General features: G+C 47.4%; 1 protein-coding gene across 3 annotated transcripts in view; it reads right to left on the minus strand.

Moving 5' to 3' along the window:
- RAD50 (DNA repair-recombination protein (RAD50)) overlaps positions 1–25,205 on the minus strand; it is a 217,930-nt gene that overhangs the window by 180,676 nt on the left and 12,049 nt on the right. For all 3 annotated transcript variants that reach the window (XR_015184709.1, XM_086485806.1, XM_086485815.1), the window contains exons 2-4: positions 17,566–17,652; positions 17,325–17,492; positions 17,027–17,202 (exon numbers count right to left, since the gene is read on the minus strand). Coding sequence is in view for 2 of the 3 variants with exons in the window: in XM_086485806.1 (XP_086341932.1) it covers positions 17,027–17,202; positions 17,325–17,492; positions 17,566–17,652 (431 nt within the window). In the remaining variant the exon portion in view is untranslated. The remainder of the gene's footprint in view (positions 1–17,026; positions 17,203–17,324; positions 17,493–17,565; positions 17,653–25,205) is intronic.

Consider the following 25,205-nt stretch of genomic DNA (forward strand, 5'->3'; position numbering starts at 1 on the left):
AAGAGAGAGAATCCACATGAGACACGGCGTGGCATATTTCCACTCCCAGTCTACAATGGCCTCACACAGTGTCGCCCCTTTCGGTATTTCTTTATATTACTTCAACAAGGTACAACTTAGTGGCTCTCCTCTGCTTCTCCACATAGTCAAATGCTAGAGAGAGAGCCCACAATACTTATTTAAGGTCCCTTGGCCTACCAAAAGCAACTCACATGAAAAAGCACTGATTCTGAAAGCAATATACTGGTCCAAATTCAAGCGCCCATAGGGCTGTCCGTAGAGCACTGCCACATCAAAAAATGATTCCGCAAAACACAGGTCTGTCCATACAACATGCCATGTCAACCTCCTTTACACAAATTTGAGTGTGTGTGTGTGTGTGTGTGTGTGTGTGTGTGGGTGTCCTGCTTTATTTTAAGGTTTTAGGCCCCTCGGCCAAAGTAGTGCAAGTTGGTAAGGTACAAAGTCTAGTGCCCCTTTTGGTATTTCTTTATATTAATGCTTCACCAAGTGCAATGTCCGAGGGTAGTCTTCTTAGCAGCGCTCCCCATCTGTCTGAGACTGAGGCCCTGGCAATTAATTTATAGGCTTTGGACCTTCCAAAAGCAGAGTACATGAAAAGCTTCAAATCTAAAGCTAAAGCTGCTAGCACAATTTGCGAAAATCTGTACAGCCTGCCACATCAGCAACGTAAAACGCAGGCGTCCGTATAGTTGCCACATCATCAGCACGATTCGCGGGCGTCCGTACACTTGCCACATCATCAGCCTTCCACACAATTTTTAGTCCTTGTCTCCCTTAGGCCCCGTCGGACAATGTCCCATAAGTAAGTAATAACTGATCTTTTAATAATAGGCCACTCGGCAAGACTCGAAAGTTGGTAAAACTTCTTCTGCATCTTTCCCTAGGGATTTGACCCCTCTCTATCCAGAGTCCGTCCTTTAGGTCATGCCACATCATCACTTTGTGACATACCTTCCTCTTGAAAGAATTGTAGTTGCCCTCGATTATACCTGCAAAAACAGATATAGGACAAAAACTAGTTCAGCAGACACTGACTCTAAGTAGACGCACTAGACAACACATGTATGAAGACGACGGTCACTGAATATTCACATCACTATCCCCGTCAAGATCTTAGATGAGAATCATGATCACTGTAACATATTTACCCATCACACCCAGACTGCACCGATCTCTAGCGGATGTCTTGATTAACTAAATCTTGTTACTATCATATCCACATCACCCCTCAAGTTAACATGACTAAAATGTTGCAGTCATTTCGTCTTTCATAGATGCACTCAAACACGACACACATGAGAGAGCATATATAACAAATTCATTTTAGAAATTCCCATTTCAAAGTACTTCTTTTCATAAAGTCATATAGCAGAATATTGTCAGCCTGTCAGTGTCTCTAAAATCACAAAAGAAATCGGTGACTTTATTCCACATGGGTAATCTGCGACAAAAGAACGGAGTAACTCCCCTCTTGTGCAGTCCGTACCGCACCAGATTCAACCTGCTAATCATCGCTAAATCTTGGAATAGTCGGTGCTAGAACAAAAGCTTCAAGGTAAACCTCTAAAATTCGAGGAGTCCTCCATCCATTTCGCATCCAAGGCCGGATAGTTCTTAAACTTGACTAAATACCGGCGTATCAGCTTACCTTTCACTTTCCTTTCCTTGTGAGCCAGGATCTGCTTGGAATGAAGATCTCCTCTATCTCTTCCACCTCAAGTTGCTCCTCTAGCTCCACATCCACTGGCACCTCACGTTTGAAAGGTCTCAATAGACTCACATGAAAAGCATTGTGAATCTTCCAAGTATCTCGTAACTTCAAACTGAAGGATACATCAATTATCTTCTCTTGAATGTGGAACGGGCCATAGTATCGCATACTCAACTTTGGAAAAAGTCACGCCTTACCCTTCCGTTTTTGTAGACGTGCCTTCTCAAACCGTAAAAGCACCCAATCATCCTCCTTCGGTTGCAAGTCACATTGATGCTTGTCCCCTGCCTTCTTATGTCGTGCTTGAGACTTCTCGAGAGCCTCGCGCACCTTAGCAAAAGCAGTGTCCAGATCCTGAACATACTGATCCGCTTCAAATACCTTATTCTTGGTGCTTAGAATAGGTGGAACCTTTTTAGCACCCTCGATAATCTCAAATGGCACCTTCCCCGTAGACGTATGTACCATGTTGTTTTAGGCAAACTCCAAAGGCAAATACTTCTCCCACTGAGCCTTTGATCAGAGATGTATGACTTTAACAAGACCAAAACCATTGAGTTCGCTATCTTTGATTGCCCATTTGTCTATGTATGAAAGAGGATGAGAATTGTAACCGTGTACCAATATTCTCCCAGATTGCCCTTCAAAACAAACTAGTAAAACGGGGATCTCTATTTGAAACTATAGACTCAAGCATACCATGTAGTCAAAAAATCTGTGAGACAAACAGCTTAGCCAAATGATCACAGCTTAGCCAAATGATCGGGCTTAACTGTCTTCTTGACCGGAACAAAATGAGCCTGTTTGCTAAATTTGTCAATGACTTTCCAAATGCCATCATGCCCACTCTCAGTCTTGGGACGATCAAAAATAAAGTCCAATGCTATACTTCCCCACGTGCCTTATGCCTATCAAACTTGACCTTCTGGTATCCTAAACAACTACGACCAAACTCCTCCACATCCTTTTTGAGCCTTGGCCAATAGAAGAACCGCTCCACATATTTCAAGGAGGTTTCTACGCCCCGATGACCCAAAAAAGGTGGACAGAGGCACTCTGTCAAAACCTTATTTTGCAACGCTTGTGTAACACACAACATAGTTTGCCGCATCAAATAGCCTTCCTTGAGGGAATAACCTGTAACCACTTCCCCACTCTGTAATTGGTCAAAGATGTCTGCAAAATCTGGATTTGTGGAGTACTTGTCTACCATATCCTCGAATCTATGGTGATGAATCGCCAAAATGCCCCTCCCAATGCTTTCAGCACTTTTTTCCCCTTGCTAGAACCCAGAGTCAAAAATTTCGAAGGAGTCAAAAATTTTGCAAAATTTGGATCCTTCGCAATGTTGATCATCATCTTTGTCACGTCGTCAACTAATTGTCGACGTTCCATCTCTTAAATCTTTGCCTGAGTAGGCCATGGTGGGCCGTACTCTTCATGAGAATCTTCTACGTGATCTCTTCCCGCATCCCCAGATGCAGAAGAAGTCGATTGTTATCTATTGGAATCCATAAGTGTCGCGAGAAAAGGATCGGATTTCCCGGTAGAGGAGAAATCGGCCATGCTCTAATACCACTGTAACAAACTTGGACACCCCAAGTCAAGATTCTACCGCGACACAGCAGAGATTCACTTCAAAACAGTTCACAATTCACACTTGAGTCGACACGGCCCAACGTAGTTCCGTGCCTAGAGATATTGGCCCCAAAAATTGACGCCCCTTTCGGTATTTCTTTTTGTATTAATGTCACGTGCACATCTAACTCTATTGGCATGTGGACAAGCTACTTCAGGTCTAGGGTTCAGGTCAACTTAGAAAGTGTTATGGCACCTTTGTGAGCCTCTGCGCAGGCCGTGCATGTCCAGACACTTAGAGTAGTTGCATTTCCTCTGGTTGCACACAACATGATCATCAGAATTATGATCAATAGCCATCATGGGCATTTTACAGTGTACAGAACCCAATTTCCTATTTTAGCCATTTTTCACTTAATATTAATAAGTGACTTTGAAACTGGGTAGGGCAAACTGGCTAAGTCAGTATATAAGAAAAGCTAGCACTAGCAATTTCTGGCAGAAGAGGCCGCAGGGACCAAGTGTTCGACAGTGCACCTTCTCAGCAAGACCCCCGGCGGAACAACTTAGCGTTTTCAACCATCACGGCAAAGCTAGCGTTTTCTGTAGCAGATCAGCCCTAGCGTTTTTGCAACAGATCATCTAGCGTTTGTAGAACTCTCAGATCAGCCTGATGTTTTTGCAGACAACAGAACAGGCCTAGCGTTTTAGCAACATGCTGTCCAACCTAGCGTTTTGCAGATTCCCAGCGACAGATTCATCCCTAGCTTCAGCGTTTTCAATTTTCAGCATATAGACACCGTACCGCAGCCCCCAAACCTCGCAGATCTGACCTTCCCGCAGCAGCAGATCCTCGCCGCACGGTCAAATCAGCCAGAGTTTGCAGATTCAGCCCACTATTCGTAGATTTCACCATCTGCGTTTTCAGCGTGTCGATGTCGCATCGTCGTCACCAACATAGAGTCAGAATTCAACAGATACAAGATTTGTAGATTTCAGTCCTTAGCGTTTTCAGGTTTCAGCCCGTCTCGTCGCCGTCCTCATCGTCGGCAAGTCCATTGCATTTATACCATTGTACGAGATTTGTGCAATCAATAACATAGACTTCTCTCGCCATCGAGAAATCGTGAACGCGAAGAAAGACGAGCGGCCTTGGAGTTACAGCGTGAGGCGCACAGAGACCAACGCATGCAAGAGTTGGTCCTACATGTACTCACCTCGAAACCCAAGCCGGCCAAAGATGTTGGTGGTTCATCAAGTGACGCAAGCCGAGATTCGGACTCCAACAACCCCCGTCACCGAGAAGTTGACATTTAGTAAGCATGACGATAAGATGGATGCTAATGTTATTCATTCTTGGTTGCATCAATTTAATGTTTATTTTGCGACAACTAAGAAGACAAGAAATAGCAAAGTTTTGACGGCAGCCATATATCTTGCCGGTGATGCCATTAATTGGTATCAAGCGTGGCAAGAGGAGCAATTGGCCGCGCACCTAGAGGAAGCCGAGGTAGGCGTGCCCCTTTCTTTCAATTGGGCTCTTGCCACCTCATTACCTAGAGCGGTAAAGGAAGGTTGGCGCAACCTCAAGCAAAATGGTACTCCAGTCATGTCTTTTTCTAACCGTGTTTTGCAGCTTGGCACCCAATTACGCAAATCGGATACGAAGTGCAAGGCGGCTTTCATTTTCGGGTTGGACGACTATATCAGGTTTGATGTGGAAGTCTTCGATCCCGTAGTTCTCAACAAGGCGGTAGCAATTGCTCTCGCACAGGAGCTGAAGCACAATAAGGGAAAGCCTAAGAAGAACAAGACTTCGCAAAGTATCTCTTAGACTTCTCAAAACCCTCAGAACGGTAAGAACGGTAAGAATGGTAACTCTTCTAACCAATCTTCCTCTAGTCTCTCAGAAAAGAACTCACAAAATGAATCTAAGGGTAAAGCTAACACAATTGCTAAACCTAAGCTCACTTTAGATGAAAAAACAGCACAAGGAATTTTAGGAGGATACATCACGTCAAAAGAACAAAGCATTTATTCTAAGGAAGGTCGATGTTATCATTGTCGCATCAAGGGTCACATAAAAAGAGCATGTCCTAAGATTGAATCTAGCGAATCTAAAGAACCCACAGAACCCACATCCTCTAATAATGCCATAAATGAGAACACGAGTGTGACCCAAGTTTCTCATGATCCTCCCATTGATGAGTCTCTCAGTAACTGTTATGGTCATGTGAAGGGTCAGCATTTTGTCATATTGTTTGATCCAGGCAGTATGCATGATGTGATAAGTCATTGTCTTGTCAAAAGAGCCCGCTTGGAGGTTAGCAAGACATCTCCTTTCGAGGTGTCGGGCTTCACTCACGGTATGGACTTTCTCATTACACAAGAGTGGCTTAATGTGTTGTTCACTGTTCAACAAGCGTCTTTCCGCCGGAAATTTGTAGTCTCTCCCCTTTCAAGATGTGATATACTTTTAGGCATTCAACTGTTTCGTGAGCATAACCCTCTCATTGATTGGGCAGCTAATACTTTCACTTTCAATGCCAAGAATGACTCTCCCATTGTCATTCGTGGGGAGGAAGTTGTTCATTCTTCATCTCTCATTTCTGATGTGCATGCGAAGCTTGAAAAGAAAAAGGAGGAGACTCTCTCAGTCTTTTCTTCTCCAAAGCACGACACACGTGATTTGCATGATAAAGATGTGATTATTCACAAGCATGATGATTTGCAGGATCAAGATGTGATTGTTCACAAGGATGATGGTTTAGTTGATGCTTTTTCTAGTGAAGCTAGCCTCATTGTAGATTCAATCAATCACGAAGAACCGATCTTGGCTCTCGAGTCGAGATCTAAGGAACCCCCACAGGAAGTATTGTGTATGCGCATGATTAGTCAGTACGCATTGTTCAAGTGTCTCATTCGTAACGGTTTCTTGTATTTTCGTCACTGTCTTTATGTGTTCCCTTTTCACAGGCATGCCATATTGTACGATGCACATGAATTACTCATGAATGAGCACGGATGTATGTAGATTACTCATGAAAAGATGAAATGTTTGCATTCAAGGAATTCACATTCCATGTCTCTTCCTTGGCATGACACAGTATCCGAAAGAGCACAAGAAGGATTGAGCATCAAGCATCGGAATTTCCATTGTGATTTGCCACAGTTGATAGATTTGGATCAGAAAGTCAAGATTCGATCTCACAGTTTGCGTGTGTTTGATGAACGGTTTGGCTCTCCGTCACTTTGTTCATCTGCATTGCATGCACAGTTTTTTCGAAAGAATAGTCTTTTTCCAGTCACTCTACATGGAATGGGTATGTTCATGGTTTTGTGTTGAAGTGGTTTCAGGAATTTTCCTCCTCAGAAATTCTTGATGAAGGTGGATCTACATCCATAGATGCAGTTGGACCATTGAAGCAGCCTTAGATGACTGTGTGTCGCTTTCGGCGCAGCCCAGAGAAGCAAGCGTTGCAGACCTTTATGAAGTTCAAGTATCGCACGACCCACGCATCAGAGTGGGCCAGCAAAGAGTCCTTCACAGGATTCCATTGGCAATCTCCCCGACGCAATACAGTCCGGTACCAATACCTCACTTTAAAAAGGAGGGGATGTCATGTGCACATCTAACCCTATGTGCATGTGGACAAGCTACTTCACGTCTAGGGTTCAGGTCAACTTAGAAACTGTTATGGCACCTTTGTGAGCCTATGCGTAGGCCGTGAATGTCCAGACACTTAAGAGTAGTTGCATTTCCTCTGGTTGCACGCAGCATGATCATCAGAATTACAGTCAGTAGCCATCATGGGCATTTTACAGTGTAAAGAACCCAATTTCCCTATTTTAGCCATTTTTCACTTAATATTAATAAGTGACTTTGTTGGGAAACTGGGTAGGGCAAACAAGCTAAGTCAGTATATAAGAAAAGCTGGCGCTAGTAGTTTCTGGCAGAAGAGACAGCAGGGACCAAGAGTTCGACAATGCACCTTCTCAGCAAGACCCCCGGCGGAACAACTTAGCGTTTTCAGCCATCAAGACAAAGCTAGCGTTTACTACAGCAGATCACTACAGCAGATCGGCCCTGGCGTTTTTGCAGCAGATCATCTAGCGTTTGCAGAACTCTCTGATCAGCCTGGCTTTTTTGCAGACAACAGAACAGGCCTAGTGTTTTTGCAACATGTTGTCCAACCTAGCGTTTTGCAGATTCCCAGTGACAGATTCATCCCTAGCTTCAGCGTTTTCAGTTTTCAGCATATAGACACCGTACCACAGTCCCCCAAACCTCGCAGATCTCACCTTCCCGCAGCAGATCCTCGCCACACGGTCAAATCAGCCAGAGTTTGCAGATTCAGCCCGCTATTCGCAGATTTCAGCATCTGTGTTTTCAGCGCGTCATCGTTGCATCGTCGTCATCGCCGTCGTCACCGACATAGAGTCAGAATTCAGTAGGTACAAGATTTGCAGATTTCAGCCCGTCTAGTCGCCATCCTCATCGTCGTCAATGTCGTCGGCAAGTCCATTGCAAATAGACCATTGTACGAGATTTGTGTCATCAATAGCATAGACTTCTCGCCATCGAGAGAGGGGCCCTTGAAGAAGGGTTTAACAACTTTTTTGGTGTCGTATTCTTCTCTCTCTATCTCTCTATCTGAGTACCTTCACGCACAGTGTTTACCTACTTGTTTGTGATCATTTGCACTCTCTCACTAAAGGAACGGAAGGCTCTCCCTTCCGTAAGTAAAAGGAACCCTTGAGCACAGTTCGGAGCACTCACCTTGACCAAAGTTCAACATTCACTTCTGCTGCACCTTACAATTAATCTATGTTCAAAGTACAAGAGAGTGGAAAGGTGCTCACTCTCAGACTCTGCGTCCAGATGCTTTGAGAAGTGAGGGCCTAACCACTTATTTATTGGTTACAAGGGATGTCCAAAAGCAGACCCCCAAAATCAAAAGCTTAAAAACTTTTTAAAGCCTTGCTAAAATCAGCCAGCGTAAAATCAGCCAATGCAAAAGCAGCAAATCCGTAAAGCAGTCAGCGTAAAAAGCGAAAATCCGTACAGCTGTCCGTACGGCCTGCCATGTCAGCATGTCAGCGCGTTTTGCGTCGTAAAATGCAGAGATCCGTACTGTGGCCACGTCAGTCTGCCTGTGTGTGTCCCGAGGTCTGCTGCCATGCCACATCACCCATTTGTGACACTATGTGTGTGTGTGTGTGTGTGTGTGTGTGTGTGTGTGTGTGTGTGGAGGTTTTACTTGCTTTCCACACCGACATGGTGCTAGCACAGTGGATTATGTTATGGCCGAGCCAGGTCTCATTCCATTCTTTCAGGATTTCATGGTGGACACTAGGCCAGTTGGAGTAGCAGTTGATCATGCTATCTTGTCTTTCATCCTGACATTTCAGTTCAGCACAGCTCCAATAGGAGAGATCCCACGCACACTCAATATACCTTCATGAGGGAGACGGATTCTGTGTATATGGATGAGATAATGCTAAGATCCCGAGTACAGACATGTTTACCAAATCCTTCAAAGTTTCTGCAGAATGAGGTGAATTGAATGCAAGTACAGTAAGGGATTGTTTCTTGTCTAAGAAAGTCATTATTTTTAACTTATCCTTTTATAGGATGATGGTATTTCCATCCTATGAGAATGTTGTCAAGCAGTTTATGATCACCAAAAAATAAGTCAAAGCACTCACAGAAAAGGTTTTTTGGTAAGATCCAATCGAGAAGGATATTGTGAAACAGACAATGTATGTAGATAGCACCATAATTCGAATCATCTTTGCTGAGAATCCTTCTTCCACAAGGGTTGGTAGAGACCTGCAATATATTCATGGGTTAGATTTCAGGGAAGTTTCTGATTGCGGGGAATCTGCCTCTCCCTCTTGTAACACTACGCGATTTTCCTCGATTAGATGAGGAGCTAGGTGTAAAAAACGAGGTGAAGGAGTTGGGAGTAGCCAAAGATTTAGCTCTTTTTAGAGCAGGAGACTCATCATCTTCAATACAAGGTTTAAGCAGATTAGTGATGAATTTGACTCCTTTAAAGTTAGCATAAGTGGTGAGGTATAGGCCGGGCTCATCTGCTTTAAGCTCTTTCAGAATATCATGCATAAGACCACGGAAAATATTAAAGGCAATTTGTGCAATCACAATCTCCTTAGCCTGTCCACCAAGCCAAGAGCAGATGGGGGATAGATGAAAGTCGATTGGTTTCTCTGGGAATAGCAGATCCAAGTGGTTGAGAATAAACCATATTGCATAGTCAAACCACGTGATGCTTGATTCACAGGTAGCTTTGGGGTCAAGAAACCTGCAAGCACATTTTACATAGGGACGGAAGATATTCCAGATAGACTTTGTGTAGAAATCCGGGTTGCTTTTTGCAAATTCCATACTTCCTTTAGTACGTATGTACAATCCAGCATTTGAGGGGCATTTGGAGTGATCGATGAGGTGAAGGTTAAAGGGTGCTTTAATTAGTTCTCCCTTGTCCAGGAACTGCCCACCTTTGAGAATCTTGAGTTTACAGTCTTCCACTGTCGAGGCTGGGAGATTGGCCAAGTACACCCAGGTTTCACTAAGAATAGGGGCTAGGAAAGCCTTGTTCGGTAGAACCCATAGTTGATGATCAACTCCGAGAGATTCAATTTCTATTTGTCTTATTGGTAGGACAGGGAACACTTTAGAGATTTTTGGTACCATCTCCAGGAGGTTTACATCATTGAGGGAACAAAGATTATTTTGGAATTCTTTTACTGCCTCTAGTGCAGCACTATCTCTACAGAATATTCCTCCAGTTGGAGGGATGGAGGGGGTATTTGGGGTGCAGACAAACGAGGGGTTAAGCCCACAGAGTTTCCTAAGGAAGTTTGACAGCTCAACTCCAGATGAGGAGAACTGAGCAAGCTCTTGCTGATATTGTGAAGCAAGGACGAGAAGTTGGGCAATATATTGGGTCAATAAGTTAACACCTTCTAGGGAGTCCTTGTCCAATGTAGCCAGAATTTTTACCCAGTCATTAAATGACAACATATGCAAGATAGACAGTTTTTTATCCGAGATAAGAGCTGAATCATAAATAAGCTGTGAAGCATCCAAACTGCTTATACATCTGAGGACAAGAGAGGAAGCCACAGAGAGGGGCTCCGAGGTGAGTTCCAATCCTTGAGATAAGGCCAGAGTCTGCAAAAACAGTGAGGTCAAGTTTACTTTTTCTTGCCATAGTATGTAATACATAATTTGGCTTTCCTAGCAAGGAAAGGTCTAGTTCTAGAAGCCAAGGCATTCTTTGGTGTTTGGTTTTTAATGTAAAGCTTAATCTGATCAAGAATCTTTGCATGATTCTCAAGGTTGTAATTAGTGCTCATGCGAGTTGTCAATCTATAACGTGAGCGGTCCTGAAAAAAGTGACATAAAGATTAGCAAAAAGTGTCTAAATAGTAAAGTATACTTGGTCCTGCAAACCTTCAACCGGCAAAGTCAGAGACTATGGTAGCCGTGAGCAGGGAACCTAGAAAAAGAGTCTAAAGGGGGCCACCTAACACCAATCTACCAATGAAGGATTTATCGACTGTGGGTCCAATTTAGAGCTCCATTCCTAAGAAAATATCATAGGCCAGCATCTCGGTTTCTCCGAAAAGGAGAAACCTTACGTATAGGATGTGTGTGTAGCTGTTTAAATCTTAACTAATAAGACATAATTGAATTTTTACATTCAAAAGACAATTGGCCAAGGAATAAATGAACTGATATTTACAAAAATAACTCAGTGTTAGAATTATTTAGGTACAATGATTGTAAGAAAGAGATCCTCTTTCAGTAAGACTAGAAGTAGAACTTCCCCGTTCCTCAGTGAGTAATTCATTACAGAAAGGTTGCTTGCCAAAGAAAAGAAAGCCATCCAAGATAAGATAGAGTCCTTACCTGCATCCATCCAAACAAGACAACAATTCTGTTAGCCTTGGATGTGTTTTACAGGTATCCATGGACTATATCAGTTGTTATCCATGTCCATCTTATAGGTTTTAATTACTTTAGACAAGCTAGTTTATTCATTTAGTATGTTAGCAATCTTTCATATTACTTTATAAACTATGGTGGAGTCAATCAAAAGTAACACCAAGAGCCACCGCTCAGTGACTATGTATAAAGAGGCAACCATATACTTACCTTTCTCAATCAGTAGAACCCATGGTACCAAAAGGTACTTTTTTTTAAAAAAAGAGATGCGAGATCTGACATTTTTTGTTTAACCAGAGGTTATAGATGCTAGTGGTGATTACCTCGTTTTTTTAAAACCAATAAGACAACAATGTAACTAGTTAGGAGAGTAGCAAGACTCCCCCCTTTTCTCTTTTTTTTTAAAAAAACTCATCATTTTCTTGCCAAAGCTTGAAGCTATACCCAAGCCAAAATATCCTCGGCTATATACTTACCTTCCTTATCCAAAGAGTCATTATCGATTATCTCGAACAGCAATGTCCGGCCATACCAACCATAGCCTATTTCAATAGGCCAAAAGAATGAGCTGCTATATACTTACCTTCAGAAAAATGCCAGGTTATTACGATATGCAATGTCCAGCCTATGGGCTCCCAATTTATGCTATGCAACCAGTTAATCACAAAAAAAAGAACCCACTGATTTCGAGATCTGTCAAATACAAAAAACCAGTAATCACAGCGACAGGATCCTGCTGTTTATTTTCGCCAAGTGGCCCATTGGCCATCATCCCTTGTAGCTACTATTTACACAGTCGGTACACAGTAACAGCCCGTAATTTACTACGTATCCAACTGAAGCTTGAACGGCCATCAATCCACCCCTCATACTCACCAACACCTACTGCCATACATGCACAAGCAGTCTTATGTGGTGGTGAAGTACTGCAGCCGTCAAATCTCTGCGCCCTGAGGCCACCCCATTATGCAGACAATGAACATTTTTTATGCACAAGAGACCCACGGCCAGCCATAGTGTCTAGGCTTTTAGCAGAAAAAAAGCCAGTCAAGCTTATAAGTATATGAACCTGCAGCAATCGACATAGCCTACAGTAAGCCACAAAGGCGGCCCAACAAGTTCAAGGTCAGGAGCATCTTTTTGTACACATGGCAGGGATGCTCCAATCTATTTTTACCATATCCAGCCCTTTAAAAATATCAACAGAAAATACTATTTGCACAGTTTTTGCAAGAAGCCCATAGCCAAAAAGAACCTACACACTATGCGTGTTTTTACCAAGCAAAAGGTAGGAAAAAACCTTTAGCATGTGCAAAAGATGGTGTAGTAAAACAGTAAACTCAACAGAGGTAGGATTGAACACCCGAGTCACCTCCGAAGAGAGCTCCATTCTCCTTGGTAGTAGAAAGCAGACAGGAGGTGTTTCACAAAATAACTCAACACACCCACAATAGCTAAGTGAGGGGCAAAGATGCGCCCTCACCTGTTTTTATAGCAGGAGGAGGCAAGTCTTGCCCTTGTGCAGTGTCACGGTATCGAGAGAGGAAGGCCACGCTCCACCATGAGTATGAGATACAGCATCGAGTAGCACGCCCATAGCTTTCAATGGGGATCGACAATCTGGGAGGAGGAGGACGGCCGCCTTCGCTACTCCCTGAGGGCAGTAGACATTGATCACGCTCGACAAAGCATCATCACTCAGTAAAGGGCTTGGCCCCCGGTAGTAGTGGTCAAAATAAACAATCAATTTAATTTTTTAGACTTAGTATGGTCCAGGCAACAGGAGCCTAAAAAAAAGGGGGGGGGGGGGGAGGGGGGAGGGGGGGGGGGGGGGGGTGTTTTGTTTTTCTTTTTTTGGAAGTTTTTCTTCAATTAAATATAACCAATGAACAATATATAAGTGAGAGTGTGTGTGTGTGTGTGTGTGTGTGTGGAGGTTTTACTTGCTTTCCACACCGACATGGTGCTAGCACAGTGGATTATGTTATGGCCGAGCCAGGTCTCATTCCATTCTTTCAGGATTTCATGGTGGACACTAGGCCAGTTGAAGTAGCAGTTGATCATGCTATCTTGTCTTTCACCCTGACGTTTCAGTTCAGCACAGCTCCATCAGGAGAGATCCCCACGCACACTCAGTATACCTTCATGAGGGAGACGGATTCTGTGTATAAGGATGAGATATACAGGCAACTATGCACTCAGGAGCCGGGACGGCCACTAGCTGAACTCACTCAGATACTGATAGAGACGCTCCATGATGCAGCATCAGAGGCATACCCCTACAGCCAGCCTACACGGAGACGATCTGGAAGCATGCCCCGGAACAGTTGGTATGATGAGGTGTAGAGAGACGAGGATCAAATTACAGAGGGAAGTGCTCATGGGTATTACCACACACAGACAATCACATATTATCTATCGCCGCCTAGTGCGACGAAAGAAAAGGGCATATCTATCTCAGCTAGAGCGGGATCTGTACCAGCTATTTATGAGTCAAGACTTAAGCGAAGCATGGAGGCTATTCCACGAGCATTCACCACCACCAGCGGTCACGTCCACAGAGACATGGGGAAAATATGCCACATCTCTCTGTACAGCATCAGGGCAACCACCTTTGCCGGACCCACTAGAGACATGCCCGGAGACATGTTCTTTCTTTACTGCCGAGAGGGTAAGGAAATCCATTGACAGGATGAAGACAAGGAGAGCACATGATCATGATGGTCTGGTAGCAGAGCACTTCATCCATACCAAAGATATGCTTGCAGAGCTCCTTGCTATGATGTTTAATTGAGCCATGTATTAAGGCTTCCCTGAAACTTGGAGTATGTCTACGATTGTGCCTATTTTCAAGTCAGGCGATCCCATGATTCCCGGGAATTATCGCACCATCATGGTTGGTCACACATTAGCTAGGTTGTATGCATCCGTTCTTGAGCAGGAGCTGAGTAGATGAGGAGAGCGAGAGGGCATACAAGCACCAGGGCAAGCAGGATTCAGGAGAGGTTTCTCCACTCTTGACCAAATTCTGACACTCAGAGCTATTATTGAGGAGGGTAGACACCATGGCAAGAGGATCCATTGTAGCTTTGTGGATTTCTGCAAAGCTTTTGACACAATGCCGAGAGCCAGACTTATACGCAGACTACAGGACATGGATGTGCCTACAGAGCTGATATAGGGTATTATAGGGTATTCTCGCTTTATATAGGACGGTGATGGGGCGGGTACACACTATTGAGGGAATGTCTGACATGGTCCACTCCACTATTGGAGTGAAGCAGTGATGCCCCCTATCTCCGACTCTTTTTGGGATGTATGTGGATGAGTTTTCAGACTATGTAGAGCGTCAGGGAGATAGAGGGGCTCAGCTAGCAGGGACATGGATTCCGTTGTTACTATATGCTGATGATATTGTGTTGATTTCTTACTCTCCAGAGGGGATGTAGCATCATTTAGATGCTTTGCATACATTTGCTCGTGACAGTGGATTGTCAATCAACCTGGGGTAAACCAAGGTTATGGTGTTCAACACCGCACCGGAGGTCAGCACCCACCTTTACGTAGGGCCAGGAAACTGTGGAGTACGATGCATATACTTATCTTGGGATAATCTTCGGTGAACCGGTGTTTTCACTGAGGAGAGCATCAGAGACTAGACTGACGAGAGCATATGCAGCCTTGGGAGGACTGGAGAGGATGTGTTCACAGGTTCAGTTTCAGGAACCGTGAACAAAGCTCTGGCTTTTTGACACTCTAGTGACTTCAGCTATGCTCTATGGGGTTCAGGTATGGGGACCCTCAGTAGACCATCATGGGAGGTCTGGCAACACAGATGGATGGAGATGTATGGAGAGGCCTCTAGTCTCTATGATCGCTCGGATATTCGGGCTAGGGCCTCAGTGCCGCATGAGATTATCCGAGAGGAGCTAGCGCCCCCCTCCCCCCCCCCCCATGGTGGTCCTTTATACACGGTTTATGGGATCTCCCCAAGGACAGATACGCTCCGCTTGCCCTAGAGTCATCTCGACAACTAGCGCTACAAGGCGATACAGCATGTTGGTATGGACAGATGACAGCATGGTTTCTGGTTTCAACATGGATAGATTGCCCCTGTTTCAATACTCCCTCGATGCACCCTCCCTGTCTCTCACACGGACAGAGATCCACAGACTCGTACGCCAAGATCTGATTCAGCTAGATACCAGGAGCACATGGATACAGCGGACACAGGAGTTGGGCACAAAGATGGCCTTCTACAGAGAGCATCTTCTCCAACTCACGGAGGACGGTTTTGTGACTAGGCCTGCATAATGGATACACACTTATCTCATGGGATACGATGCGCTATTGGGCAGATACGCACATCCTCACATCAGCTCCAGATCGAGACTGGCCGATTTCGAGGGGTGCCAACAAGGGCCAGGATATGTCACCTATGTAACTTAGAGCCAAAGACAGAGTTGCACTACACATGTCATTGCCCGGCGTACTATGAGATACGTGGCTGCCTCCACTGCCTGTTCAGAGAAGGTTTCGGACCATTTTCTAGAGTCATCAGATACGAGGATCAAAGATGTCTCGGATTGTTCCTGCAAGAGCTGCGCAGACTTAGGGAGAGCTTGCTGAGGACATCAGGGGGAAGACAGCCTCAGAGACAAATCACAGATACGAGGATCAAAGATGTCTCGGATTGTTCCTGCAAGAGCTGCGCAGACTTAGGGAGAGCTTGCTGAGGACATCAGGGGGAAGACAGCCTCAGAGACAAATCACAGATTTCTTTACACCAGCCAGGGGAGAGCCAGAGGAGCAGTCATAACAGCAGATCTCAGAGCCCACCCACACTAGAGGTACGTTGCTTGACCGAGCCACTCAGCTAGGCAGACCCAGATGCCCGCGACCTCAGGGGGTCTCCCACCATCGACGAAGGCTGAAGCAGAAGATACAGATCACTCTAGTTCGACATGCAAGACGCCCAACCAGAGTACTGACCATGGAGAAGGTTGATGAGATACGATAGCGACTGATGAGAGATTTCATGTGAACCCACCAAACACCCCCCCCCCCCCTCCCCTATGTCTCGTCTCAATTCCGAATCAGCTTCAAATTCATTTCCTTTTTCCTTAGTGTTTTAGTGTTAGTTCTTTGTAATTTCCGTACTCAGACATGATATCAGATTCACCAATTGTAACTTTTTGGTCTCATAGGTCATTTTGGCCTTTCGAAGACGTTAATATAACATTTCATTTCTCTCTCTCTCGTATGTTGCTGACATCCCGCATTTAGGATCTTTGTTTTGTACTAAGTGTTGGTCTCTTATAGCTGCTCCAGTGACCCAGAACTGTCGATGAGTGCATCTATGCGTATAACCATATCGCTGCTGTTTTTCCCTGTCATTCTTTCAATAAGTCCCTCAAACTGTAGAAAATGATGATGTATAACCATAAATGACCGTTTAATACACACATGCGCAAGCGTGCGATTGATTGGAAATGCAGAGATTCAGCCCCACTCGCCCCCTTTTGTGCATGCAAACTAAGACAATCACATTACAGTGAATAAATCAGATCCTTGATTTCCATAAATCAGATCTTCCAAAGAACAAACCATAAATTGCAGATGAATACTTTCAACCATTAAACTACCTACGTTTCTACTCTTCCGAATACCTATCTAAGCGATTATGGTGACCTGTAAAAGTAGTGGTTCAATCAGCCAGAAGTACATAATGTACATACTTTGTAGCCGAAAAAATGTCATCAAATTTCTTTTTCAAAGTCGCTCCATCTGCCAAAGGCCAGTTGGCTTCATCCTGATGTACAAAGATTACATTTTCCAGAATGGCCTTGGATACTCCCATCAGAGCCGGAACCTCCCTATCCATGTCAGCACATCGATAGCTCAAACATACTTTCTGCATTTTGCAACCAAAAGGGACGCAAGAAATAAGTGAAGAAGTTTTTAGAGATACTTAGAATTTAGATAGTGCTGCTGACTTACAATTATCTTAGTGAACAGATAATGAATGACTCTTACCTCTCCAGACAAGGGATCTATAGTCTGCAGCACACTCTCAATGGCTTTGTATTCTAGCTTTGTACCCTTCTGAGTTAACTGGAAGGAGCGAATACAAACCACATCCTTCGCAGCTGCTGTTTTGAATCTAAGTTTGATTTGTCCCTTAACCTCTGTCTCACCAGCAACCTGCAATTGCATGTAGATAATCCAAATAACAAATAGCACATGAACAAAATCATGCCTTCTGCTAGATTCTCACCTTAGGATCATGCACAAAGCTTTGGCCCGATCTAGCGTTTGGTGGTAATTCACCAGTGCATGCATGCTTCAGCGACTCAATAATCGTCTGCAAAGTTGAAAGTTCAAGCTATTGTCAGATATACTTTTTGCAAGGGCATCATAAAAGGCTGGTATATGTCTGAAACTTTGATGATCACAATGAACAATAACATAGCCATAAGTGCTCACTGCTGAATCACTACAAAGGTCTGAATGTATAACTGCCTGTTGCTTGTAAATTGTCAAGCAACGCACGCCATCTCCTGGCCAATCGTCCAGCTACACACTCCAACATTGAATGTAAATCCTGTTGGCTTGGTTACTATCTTTGAGTAGGCTAGAAAAAGTCATTTACACATACCTCATACTTGAGATCGCGCGAAGCATAAATAAAGATCTGAGAGCACAGCAATAGTACGAGATGCTGCGTTATCAGGATCATGGGATACAGGGAAGAAGAGAGGATAAGGAAGGCAAGGATATTTTGATGAAGTCAAGCATTGTAGGCTTTGGACAGTACAAAACCGTCAAAAATCAATATCAAGATTTGGCTACACTTGAGACACAGGCCAAGATGGATAGGTATGATGACCATAATACATCAAGTCAAATATATAGAATTACAGTAGACTATAGGGTTGTCACAACTAGTATCAATAGATACCTGCATAATTATTCGTGCAGGTCGAACCTTTTGCAACTAGTCGGAGTTGATCTGATTCAGGCTCGCTGCTGCCCCCGCACCCCCCCCCCCCGCCTGCTCCTGCCTCCCCCCCTCGCCATCGCTCTCCTCTCCCCCCCTTCGCCCTCGCGCTGCGTGCTGCCCCTGCCGCGCGCTGCCCCCCGCTTTCTCCCCTGCCTGCGTGCTGTCTGCCCCGCGAGCGCTGCTGAGCCTGCACCGAGCCAGCGCACAGCCCAGCCAGCGTGCAGCCCCGCCCGCTGCCCCCTATCATTCGCTGCCCGCTGCCCACGCCTCTCCAGTCGTCCTTATCCTCTTGCCCCCCCTCCCCCCCACCCCCACCCTTTGCGCATTCCCCCCCCCCCCCCCCCCGCCCCGAAGGCCTCACTTGAATTGCCTTGCAGTGGATTCACCGTTGGATTCTTCTTGCCGAGTTCTCAAGCAATAGCCTTCTCGCCCTCCCTTTTCCTTCAGAGCAGTAGACACTAATGGAGGCTCATGCTCCGCCCCAGAGGGACTCCTCCGAAGCCCCCTCGCCCGACTCCGCTGAGCCCACCATTCGACTTGCTCTTTCGCCGACAAAGCAAGCGAGCCTAGCCGCTGAGGTAGAGCGTTTGCAAGCGACTTCGGTCATCTACAAGATTCTCGGCACCCGACCTAGCAGAGGAGAGCTGCGTGACCTTCTCCAAGCCCGCCTTCTCACAGAGGTGGGAAAGATCTTGGACGTACAGATTCTCGGACGAGGTTACTATCAGATCGAGTTTGAGACCTCCGAGATGGCGTCCAAGGTCATCGCCATGAGTCCACTGACCATCCGAGCAGCACGTGCCCACTTTCAACAGTGGAGACATGGTTTCGACCCTGCTTCAGATGTTCTAGTAGAGGAGGCAGACATCCCTATCTCGGTCTGCTTTCCGGGTTTGCGGAGGGAGTACTTACCACTTTTATCCAGGATCGGCTCAGCCATTGGGACTGCCCTGGAGACACCTCGCACGGCAGCCTCAGTAGTTGCCAAGGCGGCTGGCATTCCCTCAGTTCGCGTTTTGGTCAACGACACCCACATGTCTTCCGAAGGTTATTCTTCTGCCTCGGGTGAGTGGGGGTTGATTTAGACAGAGTGTGGAGTATTCGGGCCTCCCGAACCAGTGCTTCATTTGTCGACAGATGGGCCATCTAGCGAAGGCCTGTCCACGGAGGAGGCCTCGACCTACACCACAGCCTCAGCCCCAGCCTACAAGGGCTGGCCAGCAGACACAAGGATGGCAGCAGGCCCGTGGTAGACGACGACAGGGGCCACAGCGTCAGCCTGGCACTCAGAGTGGTCCTCCGGTGCCTACTCAACAGCAGTGGGTTCCCACGGGGAACAGTTTTGGTCCTCTTGAGCAGAAGGAGGTCCCTGCTCCAGCCCCCACCCCAGCTTCACCCTCGACAGCCCCCCCCCCCCCCCCCCCCCCCCCCCCCCCCCCCAGAGTTCCCCCCGTCTTCCTCATCCTCCCCCCCCCGCCTCCTGCTCCCACCGCCTCTTCCCCCCGCCCCTCTTCTCCACTGCTCCATCTCCCCCCCCCCTCCTGCTCCAGTTCCACAATCGACCAAGGCGGCAGGGCCTTCTCCAACGGCTAGGAGATCTCTTGGCAGCGCCTTTGCCACGAGTCGCCTAGCGAGAGAGGGACAGCCTTTCTTACGGCCCCCTCTGCAGGTACAGACATCTTCCCTTGCAGCTATCCCTCGTGGTCTGACGAGCATTGACATTCGGCGCCGATGGGACTTCTTCGACTACAGCTTCACTTGTTTTCTCGACGACCCCTCAACAGACCATGAGGCAGCCTGCTTCAGGGTCCATGTTCTGTTCCTTGCCGCTAGGGGGACAGAGGCCTTGGACTCAGCAATTGGTTTCTCCTTCCCCCTCTGCGGCAGGGCCCAGACAGAGTGGACTCTCGACTCAATGTTGGGATGGTTGCACACACAAGTCCTAGAGTTCTCTCACCACATGGGAGAACTAGGAGTTACAGACATGCTCCAGACTTTGTGGCCATTGGCCAAGTTTACGGTGACACCTCCAGACTCAGCAGGATGTAGGCACATTGTGGTTTACTTCTTTGCTGATACACAGTGCTTTCCATGCTATGTATACATTCATGAGGACTCCTGGACAGAGGAGGTTGCTTTACGTACGGCTCGCTCTGCTTGGGCTTGGGCCAGGCACTCGTTGCAATCACGTCTATCTAGAGGACGCTCGGATGCGGATTACTCCCCATCCAAGCCGCCTTGAAGATAGCCCGTCTAGCTGCTGCGGCAGCATCTGTTCTCTCTCGCTCCCCATGAGGATCGTCTCATGAAACGTGCAGGGACTAGGTGGGCCCCAGTTTCAGCGTCAGCGGGGCCGACTGCATCAGGAGCTTCAGCGTTGCCTTGTGGGAGGAGAGATTGATCTCCTTATGCTTCAGGAGCACCATCTTTGTGAGAGCCGCATTAGACGTAGTGGTCAGCTCTTGCGTGGACGATATGATACTTTTTGGTCAGTTGCTTTTGGACCTGGAGGCATCCAGGGTGGGGTATGTATGACTATTGCGGACTCTTTGCAGCAGGCCATTGTGGGCAGAGGGATTATTGTGCCAGGCAGGGCTCAGTGGATTACTATGCAGGTTCAGGTGGCCTAGTGGGTTTCCTGAACATCTATGCGCCCAATGTGGCGAGTGCTTGTGCAGAGTTTTGGTCACAGATAGTTGAGTCTCTGCCGCAGGCACAACATTGGTGCATACGAGGAGACTTCAACATGTTGGAGGACCCTTCTGACAGGATTGGTGGTAGCCATGCTACTGTGCATGGCGTTGAGTTGGCAGCTTGGGAGAGGTTTTGTATGACTCTGAGGGTCTCGGATGCGTAGCAGCACTCTGGTTTTGTGAAGCCCCCAGACAGTCTTGCCTTCTCTCGATCGGACCGCAGAGTGGGAGGAGTGAATCTATCGCGGATAGATCGCTTCTACACTAGTGACCACTTCAATGACTTGGGAGGGTCAATGGGCATCCTGGCAGGGACCTCCTTCTCGGACCATGCACCAGTGATCCTCACAGTGGCAAACAGGCAGAGGAGTGGGAGCACAATGCGTCGCATCCCAGAGAGGGTCTTGTTGGACTCGGCACTCAGAGAGAGAGTAGAGGCTCTCTGGACAGAGGGCTTGGACAGGCAGGATTCTCCTGCTAACAGAGTGGCCTCAGGCCTAGCTCAGATTAGCCATTTTTTTCTCCAGGAGTCTCTGGCTCGCCGGGCTGCAGCGAGAGAGGCGGAGCAACGTCTCAGACGGGGCATTGCTTCATTACAGAGGATGCAGGAGCAGCATCCAGACAGTCCTTGGTTGGAGGAGCAGTTACAGCAGGCTTGACAGGAGCTTGCGAGCACAGAGGAGAGGCGGCATGAGTTTGCTTTCCACCGACAGGCATCTCAGTGGACCCAGGTGGGCGACAAAGTGACAGGTGCTTTCTTTGAGGCAGTGGGACCTCAGCACTCACATGCCAAGGTCAGTCAGTTAAGGAGGCCCGACGGGTCAGTTGCTTCTGAGCCCAAGGATATGCGTGCAGTTGCTACTGACTTTTACCGTGAGTTACTGTCTGCAGAGCCCCAGTCAGAGAGTCAGGATGCATGCAGGGAGCAGGTTTGGGCACAGATGCCTTGTCTTGTGACTGAGGAGATGCGTCAGAGGCTTGAAATGCCACTTCAGCTTGAGGAGTTACACACGGCTCTTAGGGCCCTCCCCCGTGGTAGCTGTCCAGGTGAGGATGCGTTGACTCCCAGCTTTCTCTTGGAGTACTGGGACCTGCTTGGCCCAGATCTCTTTAGTGCTTTTCAGTACATTTTACACACAGGAGTGATGTCTGACAGCATGAGTGAGGGCCTGATCTACCTCATTCCCAAGGAGGGTGGCTCCTTGGATGAGATTCGACAGTGGCGCCCCATCACCATCCTCAACTCAGCCTACAAAATTCTTGCCAAGGCTCTGAGTTTGAGGATTCAACCACTTCTAGAGAGCCTTATACATGAGACCCAGACAGGTTTTGTCAAGGAACGCCGTATCCCTGACAACATCTTTACTTTTTGGGAGGCTTCTGCCCTGGCACGGCTCCGAGGTGAGGACCTCGTGATTCTTCTTCTCGATTTTGAGAAGGCATACGACAGAGTTGACTAGGACTTTTTAGAGGGCACTATACGCAGGATGGGCTTCTCAGATGCTTGGATCAGAGGGGTGTCAGCCTTGTACAGACAGGCTCATAGTCAGGTACTTTTGGCAGGAGGTAGAGGTGATAGCTTCATGCTTATACGCTCGGACAAACAGGGCTGTCCTCTTGCCACCTTCCTCTTTCTGTTCTATGCGGAGGCGATGAGCAGGTTTTTGGTGTCGCAGCAGGTTGGTCTACAAGGCTTAGCACTCCCTATTCGGGGAGACGAGCTACTGGACGCTGAGTTTGCCGACGACTCAGCCTTGTACTTAGATGGCCAGGAGGCCAACCTTCACAGGTGTGAGCAGGCTCTGGAGACCTTCTATTGTGCATTGGGCGCACTGCTCAACTGGAGAAAGACACTGGCTTTCTCGATTGGTAGTGCTCCTGTGTCAGATTGGATGCCAGGAGAGGGTTTTAGGTGGATTTCCCCAAGGACTGCAGTTCGGTACTTGGGCTGTCAGGTTGGTTTGGACTTGTCTCCTGAGCAGCAGATTGCCCCCCTTCTCCTGTCTATCAGGAGAAAGTTGTTACATTGGAGCTCAGCACGACTTTCTTTGGCTGGCAGAGTAGTAGTTGCCAACCAAGTGTTGTTGGCGACTATGTGGTACATCACTTCCTGCTGGATCTTCTCGAGTTCTTGTATCAGCCAGGTAGAGAGGCTGATCAGGAACTTCCTTTGGTTAGGACGTGACACTCAGATAGCCCGAGCCAAGGTGGCTTGGCAGGTCATCACTCTTCCTTATTCACAGGGAGGGCTTGGGATCATTGATCCAGCACAGCAAAGCAGAGCCCTTCTAGGGAAGCTCATCATCAGAGGACTTCTTCCAAGTGAGGAGCCCTGGAGGGAAATCTTGCTACAGAGGCTTCGTGCTAGGGTGCCTCGGGCAAGAGGCCCTTGGCAACCTTCGACTAGATGGATCTTTACAAAGATGCGCAGAGTTGGTTTGAGCAAGAGACTGGAGGACCGCTTCACTGTGAGTTTGCTTTGATCTTGGGAGCTCTTGCGGCGTGGCCTGGAGCAGAGACAGCCTACGTGCACGGAGGAGCACCTACGACAGCCCCTCGTCTGGAACCCCATGGTTAGCACTCAGAGAGGCCACTTGGTTGGTAGTCTGCCTCATGTTTCCTGGGGTCCCATGGCAGCAGGTCCAGCGCGCTCTTTAGGTGACTGGCTAGAGTTCACAGGTTTGTCAGAGGAGGTGCAGGGTCTCCAGCTACAGGGCATGCGAGGGGTGCAGAGCATGTGTCAGGACATCTCAGAGTCAGTTCAAGCTGAGTGGCTCACGCCTCTCGAGCCAGTAGCACCCGGTGGATGGGAGGCTTCACACAACTGGAGGTTCTCATCTCAGTCAAGGCCTGCTCAGAGACTGTCCCAGCCCTTTTCTTCGAGCTTCAGGGTGGGGGACGCCTACAACGAGTTACAGTAGAGGCCCCGCAGGTAGCAGAGTGCTGTTTTCAGAGGATCCGAGTAGTGGGCATCTGTGGGAGGACTTGTGTCATAGACCCTGACCCGGCAGCTCTTGAGACTGGACACTGGAGGCTGTGGGCTTGGGAGTGTTGTCCACTGGCACGAGTACAGTGGGATCCTCATGAGTGGCTATGGAGGGACCCCTTCTCTTCTGCAGACCACCCAGAGTCCCTTTCTTTCAGTACACTGTTCGACTAGGACGTCATATACTAGCAGCACAGAGAGAGGCCCGCCCCACTGCAGCACCTCATTGGAAAGAGGAGGGTCTCACAGTTGAGTTCTTGGCAACCTTTTGGGAGAGGTTGTGGGACTCCAGACAACCGTGGCGAGTCACCTTGTTTCAGTGGCTGGTCGCACACAAAGCTACAGCAGTTGGGAGTTGGCTAGTGCATAGTGGTCTCTCGGCCGCATGTGCAGCTTGTGACCATTTGGTGGAGAGTCAGCGTCACTGTCGTTGGGACTGTCCCTCGGCCCAGCAGGTGTGGCTACGAGTTCTTCGGCTGATGCCTGCTCTCTCCACGGCTCAACAGGACACTTGGGGACCAGCGGCTTGGTCCACCCTCACGGGCCCGGCACTTCAATTTGAGCTATCTTCCACCAGCAGGATGATAGTGATGCAGGAGGGGCGACCTACACTCAAGCCTGCTGCAGAGCTTACTCCACAGGAGTGGTGCAGTGAGAGAGAGGAGTGTTGGGAGCTCATCAGTGGCCTGACACTCTGGTTCATCTGGAGGGCCCGTTCTTCCACATCTTTGAGGCTCGCCCTGTGCCACCAGCAGAGACTGTTCGCGATTTTTGGCTAGAGCTGATCCATACTCTCAGAGGACAGCTTGAGGGACTCCAGGGCAGCTCCGACCGCATGCGGGAGCGCCGAGAGGCTTTCTTTCGACTCTAGCGTCCTGGGCCTTTTTACACCATGGTCCAGGGTGTACTCCGATGGCACTACCGACCACCTGTGTGGCTCTTCCCTCCCCCCATTTCTTGATTTAGCCCCATTGTACATATACTGGTTTTTTCATTGGGAGAGTCTCCCATCATGGTTGTTGTAGCCCTCTCTTGAAGAGGTGGTTGTAGCCCTATGGGCAGTTTCAGTAACTAATAGAAGGATCTTTTTCTCGAAAAAAAATTATTTGTGCAGGTCTATAAATGGCACAGTACCCCTGCACTCACACAAATTGAAGATCCATTCAGAGGACCCAATGCTTTTAAGTATAAAGTGAATAAAATACAGTTTTGACTGAATGATAAGTACAAAGACT

This window comes from Adiantum capillus-veneris, chromosome 2, assembly GCF_014529385.1.
Source record: "Adiantum capillus-veneris isolate H3 chromosome 2, ASM1452938v2, whole genome shotgun sequence".
NCBI classification, from domain to species: domain Eukaryota; kingdom Viridiplantae; phylum Streptophyta; class Polypodiopsida; order Polypodiales; family Pteridaceae; genus Adiantum; species Adiantum capillus-veneris.